The 18,239-nt window shown below is 43.6% G+C and overlaps 1 protein-coding gene across 2 annotated transcripts in view; it reads right to left on the reverse strand.

The window, feature by feature from the left end:
* Positions 1 to 396: 396 nt before the first annotated feature.
* ZNF366 (zinc finger protein 366) overlaps positions 397 to 18,239 on the reverse strand; it is a 38,995-nt gene continuing 21,152 nt past the window's right edge. For both annotated transcript variants that reach the window (XM_081212490.1, XM_081212491.1), the window contains exons 2-6: positions 16,790 to 16,858; positions 14,659 to 15,980; positions 12,871 to 13,062; positions 4,251 to 4,425; positions 397 to 2,684 (exon numbers count right to left, since the gene is read on the reverse strand). In XM_081212490.1, coding sequence (XP_081068616.1) covers positions 2,167 to 2,684; positions 4,251 to 4,425; positions 12,871 to 13,062; positions 14,659 to 15,969 — 2,196 coding nt within the window. In that variant the 5' untranslated portion in view covers positions 15,970 to 15,980; positions 16,790 to 16,858 and the 3' untranslated portion in view covers positions 397 to 2,166. The remainder of the gene's footprint in view (positions 2,685 to 4,250; positions 4,426 to 12,870; positions 13,063 to 14,658; positions 15,981 to 16,789; positions 16,859 to 18,239) is intronic.

Genomic DNA, 18,239 nt, shown 5'->3' on the forward strand with positions numbered 1-18,239 from the left:
CCTGCCCCCTCCATAGTATTGAGGTAGATGGACTGAATTTAAGGCAGATTCCTATGTTCATAATGTTCTTTGTTGACGAGGTTCTGACTATTTTTGTGACAAAAACAGGGCCCTCGTTGCAACCAAGTAACTATAACAGTTATGGTGTAGGCAGTTGATTTGCTGGTTGTCCACCTATGCCCATCCTATATATTTGTAAATAAATTCATATATTTTAAAAAAAAAATACCCGCCAAAAGAACACATAACCAGGTAAGTGCTGCTCCTGGAACATCTCCCAATTGGGAAAGTAGTGAGCAACATGTAACAGTATAACCATGAGAAACATGGACCAGTTGTTTTATCAGGACAGAGACAATTGAAATTGCTGGGAGGGCTTGATGCAAACTACAGCAGCACCTTTGATATATATTTATTTGTTTGTTTTAAATTAACAAAATATATTTGGCATGTAACATTTCAGATGAGCTACTGGCTATCAAGAAATATACTGGAATTTGGGTTGGATCCCACTTGTCAGGTGTTGTTTAAAACACATACACACACAAATCAATGCACAGATACAAGAATACATACTGTTAATGCTGTTATTTCCTATTCAGCTAAGCAGACGCAACGTGTTATTGTACACCTGGCAAGACTTTATTAAATACTCTCCTTGGCATAATAAATACTATATTTTAAATTGCACTTTTCAGATTTGCACCGTCTACAGCAGGGATGAGGGACCGGTGGACCTCCAGATGTTTGGAACTCCCACCTTATCTGAACTCATCTGACCATCGGACATGAAGGCTGGGGCTGAGGGGACCTGGATGCAGGTTCCCTACCCATGATCAACAGCCAAATGCAGCAACACTATGGAAACAGGAAGATGCAAAGAAACTGGAACCAGCACAAAGGTCTCGAGAAGAGAAGAGAAGAGAAGAGAAGAGAAGAGAAGAGAAGAGAAGAGAAGAGAAGAGAAGAGAAGAGGCTGCAACAGCCTGAGACAAATAACTTAGAAATAACATGTTGAGGAGAGCAGGGGAGCAAGGGACAAAATTATAACCAGAGTAAATTCATAATGAAATTAACTGGGACCTGCCTGATCTTTTATCCCATAATGGGATATCCTAAAAAATGTTAATATACTTCAAATAATCAGAAGTCTGCCTTTATATTGCATAGCGGTTTACAGTGGACCCAGGTGATCTTTATTTTTTACCAGTCTCCAAGTGCATCTGAGCTCTCCTGAGTCAGCTGTTCTAAGGCCAAACCCATTTGTTAATTGATCATCATGTTACTGATACCCTTTGTTGTCCTAGCCACATCCTTTCATCATGAGCTATGATCAATATTTCCTTTGAGTTTTCCACTTGTCTGCTCTATTCTGCTGTACCTTGCAGAATCCTACTTAGCTTCCCAGAATCTCTGTGTTATGTACCGCCTGCTCTTAGGTAAAGCATTCTGAATTTGCTGAGCACTTCAGATGTTTCTCTAAGGCCATATCTACATTACTGACTTCTGTTGGTTTCACACCACCATGGCTTCCCATGAAGAATGCTAAACAGTACGGTAGTTCTGCAGCAGTGTTGCTGTGAGGGAATGCAAAGCCACTCAGAGGTCTGCAAGCTGAAATGTCCATTGACCATAAAAACTTAAGGAGAATCTAGTCCAGCATCCTGTTTTCACAGTGGCCAAGCAGATGCCCAAGGGAATTCCTCAAGCAGGAATTGAGTCCTGTAAGGTACACCTGGCAGTTAAAACACCAGGAAGTTAGAGCAAAAAGATGGAATAGCCAATATCTTTAAGTAAATAAAGCAACAACAGCAAAAGGTTACAGCACATCCAGGAGAACATTCAAATCATGACGCCTCCTATGCAATCTATTCCACTATTTCAGGACTTGTTCATTTCACTCTGCTGCGTGCATGGACCGGGTCAGAATGTTGGGGAAAATTATTGGAAAGAAGCTTATAGACTAGATTGCTATATATGACATCATTGTATCTATGACATTATTGTATAAAAATAGGGACAAGTGAATGACGGATGAAAATTGCCTTAAATTATTTATGCTTATTCTCTTTTTCATCATTTGCCAGTCTTGTTAGATTACAGCTCATGGTAATGAAAACTATGAAGGAACTTCTATTTCCCAGCGCTAGGTTTACATGTGTCCTTTTAGATACCCAGAAAAACGGTTTGCTTTTCCATTTTCCTTTCCAGCAGCTCCTTCAAACTCTTGTTTCTATGTTGAAAATACAAGTAGTCAGAGAGAGACTGAGTGAGTCTATTATTCTCAAAGTGGCTAAAGCCCATATGCCTCCCGTCATTATTTGCAAAGTCTCTTTCTCCTCGGCTCTGGTTCCCGTTGTTCTCTTTCCTCTCCTCACATTTTGAATCCAGGATTTTCTCTTTCTCATCACAGTACGACTCCCTGAAGTCTTTCATCTTGAGTCCTGATTGGCTGGAAAGATCATGCTTGCTCTTACTGTGGTACATGGCAGGGCTCTGCGGCTCCACCCCATAGCAGTTGTCTTCATCTTCCTCATGACACGAGCTTCCTTTGGCACTTTCCCCATCAGAGTGAAATGAAAGTCCTTTCCCTTGGCTTTTTTGGGAAAGGTCAAAGGGTTCTTCCTGTTCCAGGCTCCTTGAGGCATCTGTTTGTGAGGTTCTTATCCGTTCCCTTCCATGTCCTATAAGAGGGGTTTTTTTAATTAAAAAAAAAGATGATTATGTTAGCAAATATATTTGCAGCCCTACACCCATTTTATAATCAAAATAACTCAGAGTTGTGATTCTAGGATGAATATTTCAGCTTGTGTCCCTTTGTTTCTATTTGTTTATCTTGCAAATAATGGAAGGGGGGAGGTAAGGGGGCTTCCTGCTGATCTGCTTGGCATCCCTAGCACAGAGGAAACAGCATCTGTCCTAGCAGTACTCAGTACCAGCTTCGACTGCCGTGGAAAAGGCCCAGTTTCATGACATATGAAAGCACAGCAATGGTGTCATGGTTGCATTGGTTGTGGAACACCTTTAATTTTCTGTTCAACAAGCAATTCCCAAATGTGTTCTTTAAATTTGCAATGTGAACATCATACCAATGTGAAGAGGGAAAGTGGGATTTAGAGCTCCTCCCCATTAAAAAAAAATTAAGTCTTAATATTTTGGATTATTAAGTCTGAAATCCCATCGGCTGAAGCAGCCTAATTGTATGACTTGGGGGAGGGGAGAATCAGTAATGTGATATTTGTAACCTGTTCTGCCATAGTTCTGCATGTTTAGGGACGCTTTTAATGCTTAACAGACCATTGTATTTTAATACTTTGTTGGAAGCCGCCCAGGGTGGCTGGGGAGACCCAGCCAAATGGGCGGGGTATAAATAATGAATTATTATTATTATTATTATTATTATTACCAGCACACTGGCGGGAGTGCTGGATTGGCTCCACTGCTGTGACTACACAGTCTCTGCCTTGTTGCCACTCTACTCCATCCAGATAAGCAGCAACATATTGGGAGGTTGGCTCCATAGCACCATGCTGGACACTCCTGAGTCCGACTCCTAAAGTTATTGGACAGCCTTAATCAGAACATCCATTTAGACATCCACCTTCATTACACAGGTAGGCAAATCTACAAAGCAGACTGAGCTCTAACATTTGGGAGCCAATTTAGACCATTCAGTTTTATCGGTCAAATCCAGCTACCTCAGCCAAGCATTGCGGTGTGATGTCAATAATACTAGCAGCTTGATTTTATAGCTGCAACAATTCACGGAGCCACAGCATAAATACAGTAGCATTCTTTGCATAGTGAGTGGGTGAAAATCCATGTTGCTTTCCTTCACATAAAATGCAATATATATTTTTAAAAGTTTACAATGCAATATTGGCATCAAGCCTGCTGTGGTCCCGAACCGAAGATATGACAATGCAGAGCCTGACTTGCAATAATTTACTACAATACCAGACAACCCTTTAAGTGTCATCTCAACACCTGAAAAAGCAGAGCAGGTTATGTGATGAACTCTGACCCTTAATTGCTTCCGGGTCGCGCAGTCTTCTTTTATCTGTGCAGCAACAGGACACAACTGGGTCTGTCTTTCTTCCTTAGACTTGGCTAGCCATTCTCTTATTTAGCAAGGTCTGCTTCAATCAAGTTTGCACAGACAAGCAAACTGCCTTTTAGATGCTACTGTATAAGTAGTTTGTAATTATTAAATCTAATGCAAAAATCAGCCCAGCTTCCTGGTCATTTACCTTGAGACCGGAATCCTCTTTCCATCACTCCGTGTTTGACTTTCATGTGTCTGGTGAGGTTCCCCTTCAAGGTGAATTTGCTGGGACAGTAGAGACATTTGAACGGCTTGCTGTCTGAATGCAAGTGCATGTGCCCCATTAAATTATGCATTCGATTAAATTCCTTTCCGCACAGCTGTCAAAAGACCAATGACAATCAAAGTGATTTATTCTGCAGATACACAGGGATCATTTTATTTTCTTGAGATACAGCCCCTTGCAGCTGAGACAGCTTCTTGAGAGTTCCACAGCTTATCATAGACTGTGCTTACAGGGGAAATCCGAATCTTTTCTTCTTCCTAAAAACCACCGGGAGAACAATCCCATCCGTCCCTTAAAGCTGGGTTTATGGATGAATAGGCCCCACATCAATGTAAGGCTATGTACATTTAAAACACTTTCAAAGCACATTTTCTCCCCTCAAAGAACTCTGGGTGCTGTAGTTTGTTAAGGGTTGCTGGCAGTTGTAAGTGTGAGGGATAGACGACAGTGTCCACAGTTCTCTGAGGGAAGGAGTGTATTTCAACTGTGTTTTAAATGTATAGTGTGTACACAGCCCAAGTCTAACACAAGGAACTGAGGTGGGGTGGGGTAGCATATAGATTTGATAAATGAATGAATGAATGAATGAATAAAACTTGATTTAACCAGGCACCCAGTTTGTGGAAGTAATTCTATAACAGGCCAAAATTCAGCCCTAGCTTCTGGATAGCAGGGCTGACCCTAACATGAGGCAGACTGAGACAGCTGCCTCAGGTGCCAGATGTCATGGGGTGGGGAGTGGTGGCAAGATGTTAGAGGATCAAGCCGCTATTCATGTTACCACTGCGAAATTAAGATTCGACTGCTGACCCAGTCATCTTCGGAATATGGAATGGGACGCCATCTTGTCCTCTGCGTCAGGCAGCAAAATGCCTTGGGACATCCCTGAAGGAGCTAAAGGCTTTCCATTCTCACTCACTGAGGATGAGGCTGAAAGTTGCACAGGAGCTACTGGAAGTACACCTAAGTACCTAAGAGTTTAAAACCGCATCACAAAAAAATGCAAAATACAAATATAACAAGCAAGTGTTTTAAAGCAAATGCTGTTGTGTGGATCTAGCTATGGCTACTTGAGGGAAGACCTAGGTTTGCTGCAGTGCAGTGTTTTAAATGGCTTCTGGGACTGTGGGGAATTTCGTAGATTCAATCAGATATACAGGCAGGGCTTAATCCTAAGAGCAGAGCTGCCTCTTTCCAGGAGATGGCATATGAAACTGAGATGAATGTGGCCAGAATCAGGACCCCTATTGTCAAGGGAAAGAATGTCTGGAATGCTGCAGGGAAATAAAACAGATGAAGAGGAAGGTTATGGATTTCCTCTTCAGGCCTCACGACGCCTCCATTTCTTCATTAATCCTAGATTTGGTCATGCTTCTGTATATGGTGGTGACCCAGAGCAGCCCCACCCAAAGCCATTCTTTCGCCATCTATCGAGCATTTTTCTAGGAGTCCTTAACACTGTCTTTACTCTCTTGGGTGTGCAGTTATTTGCCTTTGTTGTGAAGCAAAACTTTTGAATGTCATGGGAAGGAAGGGAGATGAAAAGATTATTGGCATGTTATTGCTTATACATTTATTACCCACTCTTCACCTTAGGTTCCAACATTGTGGCAGAAAATCTCTCTGTGGATTGTTGGGCATAGGAAACTGAAATTATTAATATTCATTTTAGTTAAATTGTTGTTGTTTTTTGGAGGAGGAAGCTAGTTTTTGTAAGGACTGGCAACAGCTCCCAGCAAGTCTTGCTGGAGAGAAAATGTGTTTGACAACATGCAGATGGCCTCCTCCTCTTCCTTGTTGGCAGGAGGAGTGGGTGGGCTTAAAAATGCACAGGAGCAAAATAAGATTTTGATCAATTTGGATTCTTTAGGTGATCCATGTGGTGAATGAGAAAAAAGGGTCACTTCTGCTTAAAGTTACACACATACACACAGAGAGAGTGCACATTGACGCTGTAACATATACATACATGTATATCATGTCTGTTGTCAGATAACTAAAATTACACGAACCAAAATGTAGCATTGGTTACATGGCCAGAGTTCATGTTACGAAACAAACAATGAAAATTTAAAAAACGATTATGGAATCTTATGCAGGTAAAGCATGCAGAGATGAAAGAGAATAAAAACTAGGAAAGAGAAAGAGCTATGAAGCCTGATGGTCACCCATCATTTGCAAAAACGAAAAAAAAAATTGACAAAAGTGAGACAAAGCCACTTCCGCCCTTCAGAGGAGGTGGAGTTGCGGGCTTCACGGCCCCACCATGCGCACGGCAGCTAGAACCCAGCCCCGAACTACTGGGGGGATTCCTGGCCGCGTCACCTCCTGGCCAGCCAATCGGCTGGCTCTGGGGGTGTGGCCTGCCTTATTTAAAGCAGGACGTGGCCGGGGATCTCCTATTTGCTCTTGTTAGGACAACACCGTCATTTCATTGCTGTCCTTGATTTTCTTTACTACCACAAGATGTGGGTGCACCACTGTGTGTGTAATTCATTGCCAGACACTGGATTGGATGGCTTTAAATTTGTGGAGGACAGGTCTATCACAAACAAGTAATTATCATAGTTGCCACATTCTAGTTCTTTTTGTTTAGGATTAAACAGTCAAATATGATGTATATCCACACTGCGTAACTCAAGACACATTTACGGCTAAGTTAGTTGTGTCTGCCACCAGTGCTGATTGGTTATTTACCAGGAACTGAGCTTGTGCAGTACTATGTCGAATACGATTATGTAGTTAGGAATGAGGGGGTAGAAGTAGCTTTTATACCCCAGGGTGAGAGCCTGCTCTGGTATAGATCTGGGCTTTTCTCAGTTCAGAGATGGGGGTGAAGTATCAGATAGTCCAATGGGTGTAAGGGCATGACTCCAATAGTGGGGAGAGTATCTTACATGTGTTTGCTTGGCTGCAATTATTTGTATGTGGATTGTAATATTCGTGATGTACAAGTGGCTCATCTAAGGCTGGTTGGTTGGCAGACATAATGCATGAGAATGACTGAAGTGGTTGCATGGAATGGCCAGCAAGTAAGATGGATGGAGGGGTTGTATGAACAATGTGTATTTTGTTGGTTGAAGGTTTACATTATACTGCTTCGGAATGCTTTCTGACTTATATAGAGAAAGTTTGTTTCATCCCCCCCCCCCCAGTAAATAATTTGACATGAGTTTTGTTGCACTTCTTATGCATATGTGTGTGTGTGTGTGTGTGTATTTTTATCTATTGTAAACCACATTGAAATCATCAGATAGTAAGCATCTCTAAATGGAAATATAATAATGATGATGATGATGATGATGATGATGATGATGATGATGATGATAATGGCTAAAACCCATAAAACACTTGCAGCATAATTCCATGCATAGCTACTGGGGCATGGATCCCACTGAATTCAGTGGGACTATCTCCCAAGGAGGTGCATACAATATTACAACCTTAATGTAAGATAGCTACAGACTTGCTCAATGGATTTTTGGAACTTTTAGGAAACTGTAACAAAGGACTGCAGCTTTGCAAAATATAGAAGCACCTAACTTAGCACCAGGTTACAGTGATTGAATGTAACTCATTTTCAAGGTGCAAAGCTTAAGTCTTTAGCAGCATTGACAAAAGGCGTGAGTCAATGGCAAAGGATTTTATAATATTACCGGTATCATGTGATTCAGAGCTGCTTCAGTGGCAGCCTTGTATTAGCAAAACAACAAGTAGGGATGAGCAAATTGATCAATTTCAATTTCTTTCAGTTTCTCATCTTTCCAATCTTAATTTCCACATAAGTTTGTGCAACTTTTGTATTAAAATAATTCCTCCTGAAAATTCATAAGCATATTGGCACAAAATTCTCCTAATGCTAACATTTTCTATGTAATTTTGCCAAACGTGCACATTTTCAATAGCAATTTTCCCTAATAAAATGCATTTTATGTTATTTTTTTTGGCACTATTTGTATTCAGCATGTGCAAATGAGCACACATTGCTTGGCTGGAAAACTGCACAGCAAAATCTGGGGAAGTGACTGGGTTTCAGTTCGCACCTTGTTTTCTAAGGTGTGAATTGGGAAAGTTTGCCTTTTTAAGCATAAACAGGATCAAATTCCTTCCCCATCCTTTAGTAAAGGTAAAGGTAAAGGGACCCCTGACAGTTAAGTCCAGTCGCAAATGACTCTGGGGTTGCAGCGCTCATCTCGCTTTACAAGCCGAGGGAGCCGGCATTTGTCTGCAGACAGTTTTTCCAGGTCATGTGGCCAGCATGACTGAGCCACTTCTGGTGAAACCAGAGCAGCAGACGGATACGCCGTTTACCTTCCCACTGGTAAGGTACTTGCACTTTTTGGCGTGCTTTCAAACAGCTAGATTGGCAGGAGCTGGGACCGAGCAACAGGAGCTCACCCCGTTGCGGGGATTCGAACTGCCGACCTTTTGATCGGCAAGCCCAAGGCTCAGTGGTTTAGACCACAGTGCCACCTTTACTCAGAAGCAAAAGCTGTAAGGAGGTTTATTTTAAAATAAAGAAATGAGCCATCTAGATTGACTTGCCCCAAAAGACAGTGGACAGCAGTGCTTCTGAGAGAGAAACAGCTCTGTGGCTGAGGAAACACGAGTGGCAAAGACTTTCTTCTCCCCTCAAGCCACGTATGGGTTCTGTGTGGCCATGATTAGCTCTGTAGGAAAGACGGGTGTTTTCTTTTTCCCTGAGAAACAAGGCCAAGAAAATGCAGCCTGCCATGAGGCAGAAAGGCCACTGCTGTGTTGCCCTTCCTTTGTAGACTTTTTTCTTTCTTTCCTTCTTTTTTTTTAAAGAAGGTTTAATAAGAAGGGTGTTCCTTTCCTGAAAGCGAGAGAGAGAGAGAGAGAGAGAGAGAGAGAGAGAGAGAGAGAGCAGGAGAAAGACTGTAAACTGTCCAAAAGGGCCGTGAGAAAACAGGAAGCTCTGAAAAGTACAAGAGAAAGCAAGATGAAATCTATTTGCAGGCCATTCCCTGGGGACATGCAGGCCATTGTTAAGCAAGCGGTTCGTACAGCTATATCCTTCCTTCTGCTGAGGAGGAGCCTGTTGCCAAAACAGCGGCTATCTGGTCATTGCCTTAACTCACTGAATGCCAGCCAAAGAGGCTTAATGGAGCCCAAACTCCTTAAGAGGTTCTTAAAGTCCAGGAGAGGAAGAGAGAGCCTCGAAAAGCTGATCAGTCTGATTCTCCGCTCCCTTGTTTTCCTTCTGATTTCTTTGTTTAGCCATTCCTTTATTTTATCACTTCATAAGCTGCCTGTCTGGAACAGGACGCTCAGGATTTATCATGAACCCAGTGCTGGGAATACAAGTGGCGTATTCATTTATGCTCTGAGAAGTGGGCATGTTTTAGAGAAAAGGTGACATGATAGACATTCATACAAAAATATGCGCAAAAGGTTTTCTCCTCTCAAAACGCTAGAACTCATGGACATCCAATGAAGACAAATGTTTGAAGATTCAGGACAGATAAAAGAAATTTCTTCCAGGGCGCATGGTTAAACTGTGGAACTCACGCCCGCAGGAAGCAGAGATGATCTCCAGTTTGGATGACTTAAGAGAAGGATTAGACAGATTCATGAGGAGAAGGCTATTGATTATTACTAGCCACGATTACCATGTTTTTCCTCCATAGGTAAAGGTAAAGGGACCCCTGACCATTAGGTCCAGTCGTGTCCAACTCTGGGGTTGCAGCGCTCATCTCACTTTATTGGCCAAGGCAGCCGGCGTATAGCTTCCGGGTCATGTGGCCAGCAGGACTAAGCCGCTTCTGGCGAACCAGAGCAGCGCACAGAAACGCTGTTTACCTTCCCGCCGGAGCGGTACCTATTTATCTACTTGCACTTTGACGTGCTTTCGAACTGCTAGGTGGGCAGGAGCTGGGACTGAGCAATGGGAGCTCACCCCGTCGTGGGGATTTGAACCGCCGACCTTCTGATCGGCAAGTCCTAGGCTCTGTGGTTTAACCCACAGCGCCACCCGCGTCCCTTTTTCCTCCATAGATCAAGGCATTAATGCTTCTGAATACCAGTTCCCGGAAACAGCCGGAGGGGAGAGTGCTCTTCTCCTTGGTTTCTGCTTACAGGTTTCCTGCAGGCATCTGGTTGTCCATTGTGGGAGGAAGGTGCTGGTCTAGATGGGCCAGATCTGACAGGCTCTTCTTATATCCTTATGGTGCAGGGAAGGGGTGTGTGGGGCACTTCAGGTGTTGTTGGATTACAGCTCTAATACCTATTCATCACTGGCCATGCTGGCTGGGTCTAGGAATGTACACATCTATTCAAATTCCAGTTTCTTTCAGTTTCCCAGTCTAAAATTCAGCCTGGCAGTTTTCTGCATAGGGTTGCATTTATTTATTTTAAGTCCTCAAAAAAATTCACCACCATTTAAGTGTGCATTTCCCTTAATATACACATTTTCCCGTGCAATTTTGCCCAGCAAGTTTACATCATATAATGCATTTCTGTATGTTTTTTTCAAAAATATATGCATTTTTACACTCACTTTCTCTTAATATAAACTTTCCTTGCATAGACACTGCATCACTTCCCAAATGGCTGCAAACTGTGGATCATGCAGAAGTTGTGAATGCCTCTTCCATCACACAACAGAAAGAGCACATTCCAGCTGATCCCTGGAGCAATATAGTCTATGCATATACACTGGTCTGGGTGGGGCTGATGGGGGTTATAATCCAAAATATCTAGAAGGCACCTGGTTGGCAAAGGCTGCCATAGCAAATAATATGGGTTGAAGCGGCAGTGTACTTAGAGGGGGCAGCTGAGCAATGGAGATAAAGTGCAGGATTGCAGCAGTGTGTTCTTCTCCTTCAGCTCATAGCAACGCTTTGGCTAGTCTCATGAAGCAGCAGATACCCAATTCTGGGAGTTTAATTTTTATGACCCTGCAGTGCAGATTAAGTGGGAGTTTAACTAATTTCCTTTATCCTGTTTGAAATATGATAACACCCTATCCAATCTTGTTAATATTCACCCAGCCTTAAGGTTTCAGCATCATTTGTATTGGGTTCTGATAAAAAAACTAAAAAAACTTCCACACGCATGGATTGATTCATGTGTTTAGCCAGTATATCAAATTGTTAAGCATCCTTGACCTCCCTTTGGGATGAAATGTGCTATGCAAATGTCAGATATATTTATCATCAGCAGACGAGCAATTATACTAAGTGCTGTGAAAGTGCAATCTCGAGATGAGGAATAAAACTGAAAGGAAATAAAAAAAGGATCAAGCCTAACAGTTGAGCTTCAAAGCTTCCTCATTTGAATGAAGGGCATGAGAAGCAAACAAGAACACAACTAAGCCAGCGTTCCAAAAGTGGCAAAACATGAAAAAGCAGCATGGAGGTATTCTGTTGTTTGTTATACCCAATTCACATGCTCTTTGCCTAAATGTGGCATAATCTGACCATTGGGGAACGCTCCTAGTCCTGCCCCTGGCATCAAACACACTTCCAGGCTCTGGCTCTAGATGTCCACATGTTAGCAGACTCTTCTGCACAAAAATTTAAAAAAAGAGCTTCCATGCAAACATCAGCAGTATTTGGGACATTATAACCTATCCCATTGTCTGGGAAAAGTGAAAAGTCTTCACCTGCCATCAAAAAGACAGTATGTACACCAGAACACACATTCAGCTGAAAACTGGCTGTCTTTTTGCTTTCTGTCTCTCTTAAACAGTATTCACACCAATGATGTGGAACAAATTCTAAGGTTCTTTTAGTATTTATTCTCTGTGAAAACTCTATTAAGATTTAGGAACGGCCCATTTATGGTGATGAATAATACCACAGGTTGTCTTAACTCTTAAGAGCTGTCAAGAATTAGTCTCTTCTCAAATATGCAAATGTCCCTCTTTTTAAGGGACTAAGTGTTCAGTTAGGTTTAATAAAGCAGACTTGGGCATCACTAAAGGGTGGCAAAGCTAATGAATTTATTATTTTGCCTTTACACACAGAGAAGCATCTTGGGCTCAGTGATGGAAGGAAGGAAGGACATAGATGTAATGAAATGAAAACAAAACAAAACACAATGTAGATTTCATACGGTTATTTGATACGTTGTTTGGCTTTATGTGTTCCACTTTGCGAGTTTATTTTCCTGAAAAGTGTGATAAGATACATAACCAATTCATTAATTAAACCCATATTTTCTGCTGAGGAGCCAAAATGGAGTCTCAGGTTATATTATTACTATTGTTTTTGTATGTATTTTGTGTTTTTATCTTGTGTTTTTGTGTTGTGAACCACCTGAGATCTTTGGATGAAGGGCGGTGTACAAATAAATAAAAACAATACAATCACTTGCCAGTTTTCACCTGGTTGAATCACCATGGAAGCTACGGGGATTCAGTCAAGAGTTCTACCTACAGACATTGTATTATTTTACAACTTTGCTATTTACTGCACAAGGCGTTCCTATTTTTATTCACCATGCCTTCTACTGGACTACCTTCTACTTGGATGCTATTCTGTTAGACTGGGTTGTCTGTCTTTGAAGGACTCACCTTACATTTGAAGGGCTTGACATCTGAGTGGACAATCATATGGGCTTTGAGCGTCTGTTTCTGCACGAAGCTCTTGAAGCACAAATGGCACTGGTAGGCCCTGATGTTGGTGTGAATTAATACGTGCCTCTTCATATTAGCGAGTAGCGTGAACTCTCGGCCACAGATCCCACACTTGTGCTCCTTCACACCCTTGAAAAACAGAACAGCAAGGAAACTGAAACATACAGCTATTTTAAGACCTGCACAGCAATTCCCGATTTCTCACTTTCATGGGAATGACCATCTGCCACATCCTTTCCTGGTCTTTTCATTAAATGTGTTGTTGCACTTCAACTCCCATCAGCCCCAGCTAGCATAGCCAATGGTCAGGATGGTAGGAGTTGTAATTTGCCATCCCTGGTTCAAATGCAGGTACATTTAGCAGCTCACCAATAAGGTACCTATAGCCCACCAGTTGGGAATTGTTAAGTATAATAGTTTAACTGACACTGAAATGGAGAATGCCTATTGTATTGATGGAAGGGTTTAACTGGAAAATTCCATTGAAGCTAAAGAAAAGCAAGAAGAGCTCTGTGAGCTGCTTCATGAGTCGACAATTGCTCTCTGGTAGCTATGATGAGGTGTTTAAATTTAGATCACATGGGAGGCTATTGAATTGCAAATCCGCCATCTTGGAAGGGTGGTGGCTAGAATCTTTGTTCCCAGGCTCCGTGGAGTGAGGATATGTAAATGGCTCTCCAGGAACACATAGCCTAAGGCTGGAATGGAGGCTGGAATGAAGGAGAGACAAAGTTTTGATCTCAATCCTGTTTAAAGCTATTTTTAAGAAGAGACTGAACCTATGCTTGAATAAGCATATATTTTATGGAACTGTTTGGATGTATCTTTGATGTTTTTATTCTGTTTTGAAGAATGTTCTGCAAGTAAAGTTTTGAATAATATTGAATGGCTCTGGACGATGTTTTGCTCCAAAAAGAACCAGTTGCAGGGCAGTGGAGTTTTTTTTTTTTTTGTTTTTTTTTGCTGTTTTATTTTCATGGTACAGAAGATAAATGTTGAAAAAACAATTGTTACAACAGTAAACAACAAGTAACTTGTACTGACCCATTTTTAAGGCATCTGGCCACTTCAAGCTGCACAATATTAATATCTGCAACAGGAATCACTGACACTGACTTACTGTGATGGCCTGGGAATCTGATTCAGAGGCTGAACCGGAGGAATCCCAGCCTGCACAGGAGTCCCCGCTTCCAGGGCCGGGGCAGGGGCTTGAATCTGAAGGGCCCCCCACCTGTGATAGATCCTCAGGAGCAGACACCAGCTGAATCCGCTCTGGCTCCGGAGGTGATCGAGGACCCATTGCCTACAGGCGCTCCTCTACCAGCCCTGTCAGGGGAAGGTGGGGTTGCCTCTGGGTCCAGTAATCCTCCATGCTTCTCCTGAGCTGCAGAGGCTCAGGGCAGAGAGGCGGAGGGAACTAAGTTCTCTCAGGAGGAGTGCTCGCCTTAAGGCCAGGGGAGGCGAGTCACCTGTGGGCCGAGACTGCCATAGGCCTCAGAGGAGATAAAGGCCAGTCAGCCCAGTCCCAGGTTGGGGGAGAAACATCGTTGGAAACCTGTTCCTGCCAGCACCCTGACCTGCTCTTCTGGAGTTCCTGACCACGCCCGGCTTCTTGCCTTGGACCCCGCTTCACCCTTGTCGGACAGCCTCCAGACCCTCGACCCAGGACCGGACTCAGACCACGCCACACGGTAACCCCCCCCTCCCCGGGACCAGCACACTTACCTTATGAGTCAAGGAGTGCTGCTTGAGGTGATGGGGCTGAACAAACTCCATGCCGCATTCGGTGCAGATGTACGGGCGGATGTCCTTGTGCTTCATCATGTGATTCTGCAGCTGGCTTGGGTACTGGAAGGTCTTCTCACACTCCGTGCAGCTGTACTGTATAGGGCCTCGATGGGTGGTCAGGTGCCTCTTCAGCTGAGCCAAGGTCGGGAAGTCAAGGCCGCACTCAATGCAAATATTCTCCCGGCCGCTCTCATGCTTGGACTCATGGGCTTTCAGCTCGCTGGGGTAGGCAAAACCTCTCCCGCAGATCCTGCAGCTGTAAGGCTTGACGTCGCTGTGCTGCATCATGTGTCTCTTCAGGTGGCTGGTTTGGGTGAAGGCCTTGTGGCACACTTGGCATTTGTGAGGCCGGGTGCCCTGGTGGGTGAGCATGTGGGTGTGCAAGTGGCTCAGCTGCTTGAAAAGCTTGCCGCAGCGAGAGCAAGCATGCGGCTTGATGCCGCTATGCCCCAGAATGTGGGTGACCAGGTTGTATTTGGACGTGTAGGACTTGTCGCACATGGGACACTGCCAGCGCTTTTGTTCCCCTCCCACATCGACGTAATAGCTGTCATCGATCTGAATGTTGACATCCACCCTCTCCACCTTCTGTTTACTTTCAGCTTGTTCCCCTAACTCCGTCCTCCGGGAGAAGGGAGGCTCCGGAGGCCTTTTCAGTGGGAAAGGGCTCCTGAAATGAAAATCTGGGGGCATAAGAAATGGAAACATCATAGAAGGGTGAACTTTAGGGTAGTACGGATAGGGCACCTGCAGAAATGGGGCAGGTCCAGGCCAGAGCACATTAGGCTTGATGGGTTCTTCCTTGATAGGCTGTGCTCCAAAGTGTTCCAGAGTTCTGTAGAACTGAAAGCCAATGTTGCACAGGTCAATCATGTGGGCGTTGTAGTTTGGCTGTGTGTGGTGGTGCTGGAATATTACAGGGAGGTCAGGAGAACCTGCAGTGGGGATGTCTTCAGACCTGTGAGAGGGGGAGGTGGGCTCTCCTGGTGAGACGGCAGAGGGCATTTTCGTGGGCATGCTTTTACGCTTGCGAGATCCCCCTTCTAAGGAGCCCTGGAAGTTCTGCAGTTCTGCAGGGGAAGGGCCATATCCAAACTGGGCAAGCTGTGCTCTGAATTCTTCATTGAGGGGTGAAGCTACGTCTGACTTCACAACAGGGTCCAAGCAGTGGGGAAAGGGAAGGGTTTGTATGCCATCCATATTGCAGGGAGCTTCCTCTTTCTTCATCACTTTTAATTCCTCTTGCATACTCTAGCTTCCTTTAAATAAAAAGTAAACGTTTTAAAATTCACTCTTGTTCTCGTTCGTTACATCATATTTAACTTTAATGATTGGTGCCTTTTGGTGTTCAAGTAGAAGCCCCAGAGTTCCAATTTGAATGCTGGAAGTTCGCTCTAGAGAGCCCTGAACATGCACAAATGTATTCCTTTCAAGCATTGAGCAGCACCCATATCCAGTCCAGTACACATCTGCACTAAGGGGGGGGGAGTTTTCTGACCTTTTTCTTCCTGTTCTGCCCATGAACCAAGACGACAACGGTCCAGCCAGACCTTAAAATTCTAACTGGCTGGAATCCCAGGAAAATAGGCAGTTTGGTTGGCCATGATAGCAGAAGGAGGAATAAAGCACCCTGGAAGACTGCTACACTCACTGTAAGTTTGCAGCTCTGTGGTAGAGCTCACACTTTGTATGCAGAAGGTCCTGGGTTCAATCCCTAGCATTGTCAGGTAGGGCTAGGAAAGAGCCCTCTCTAGGATTCTGGAGAGCTGCTGACACTCATTATATACAATACTTAGCCTGATGGACTCGGTATAAGGCAGCTTTCTATGTGTCTGTGACCTGATTCTGCCTGGTCCCAGAAGGCAGTCTTGCTGGTGCTGAATCAACACCCGCAGTGCCCTGATTTGAAGCCATCTGATATGTCCTTCAATGTCTGGGTTCTGCTGTTCTCTGTCCAGCAATTTAAATCAAGCCTGGAGTGTGCATTAGCTCTTTGCCCTAATGTACAATGTCCATTGAAGAAATGTGCATTTAGCATAAGAATCAATACTGCAGGATTTGTACTTACATTAATTCATCTCCTTTGTGCCAAATCTGCTTTAAATGCATCTGCACAGGCTCCAGGAGGCATTTGTGTCTAAGGAATAGATAGAGAACAATCATCCTTTAAACTGTGTTATAGTTGTGACAGTCGTTTTATGCTCGACGTTCTGTTACTGTTTTATGGTGCAAAGACGGAAGCAATAATAAAATTGTCTCAGGACACGGTGTGCTCTCTTGTTTCTCTCCCCCCCCCCCCATACTTGTAAAAAGGTTTTGAAGAAAGACATAAGGCACAATGCTACAGTGGCTGTTTGTTTTTTTGTTGGACTGTGAAATGCAAATGAGTGCTACACGTTCCCTTCTCAGACATTCCACCCTATATATCAGGGTGGGGGTGGGGGGTGCTAGCCTTTTTCTTCCTCAGGTCCACTTGCAAGGTTGTGGCCAACCCTCCAGGGCCACATCCCAGCAGTGGTGGCGGCGGCCAAAATTGTCATATAGGCACTGCACTCATCACAGGCCACGCATGCACACTCACAACAACACTCTGGTAAGGGCAGAAAGGTGAAACTCTCCCTCCCCAAACTCTGTCACCACAAAGCTTCTCAGCTTTACCTGCGCCTGCTATTTACATTTTTCAAAGTGCATGTTATCTGCATCCACACAATTAATGCCATGTCTAGTTTGGCTCGGAGATCTTTGATAGAGACCTTGCTTCACAGACCCTGGAGAGCAAGGCTTTCTTAGTCATGGGCACCAAATTATTTTGATCATTCTGTGGTTTCATGATTATTATATACTGTATGTGTTTTAGACTACAGCTCCCATAATCCCCGGAGACTGGTTCTAGCAGTACAGTGGTACCTCAGGTTAAGTACTTAATTCGTTCTGGAGGTCCGTTCTTAACCTGACATGACACTGTTCTTAACCTAAAGCACCACTTTAGCTAATGGGGCCTCCTGCTGCCGCCGCGCTGCCGGAACACGATTTCTGTTCTCATCCTCAAGCAAAGTTCTTAACCCGAGGAAATATTTCTGGGTTAGCGGAGTCTGTAACCTGAAGCGTAAGTAACCCAAGGTACCACTGTATAGAGTGGGAATGTTGTCTCTCAATTTCATTGATACCATTTATAACATGAGCTTTTATCATGCCTTCCACCCCCTTCTTGGCCTTCATCCTCTTTTTTCCAAACTAAAGTCTCTGATGCTTTAGTCTTAAGGAAGCTGTTCTAGCTGCTCAGTTATTTGGCTTGCAGTTTTACTGGCCCACTTTTTTTCTTTATGGTATTAATCCTGACTATATTGGCTACCCTTTAATTCTCTGGGAATGAGGCTGATTCCCTTTTTGTTTGGCTTATCAACCACTTATGTTTACTGTATTTTTCTCATTTGGGCAAGAAATTCACTTTTAAAAGCAAAAATTATTCCCTTTCATGACTCTTTTCACACTGTTACTTAACCACACCAGCACCCTCT

This window comes from Podarcis bocagei (assembly GCF_964188305.1).
Source record: "Podarcis bocagei genome assembly, chromosome: 11".
NCBI lineage: Eukaryota > Metazoa > Chordata > Lepidosauria > Squamata > Lacertidae > Podarcis > Podarcis bocagei.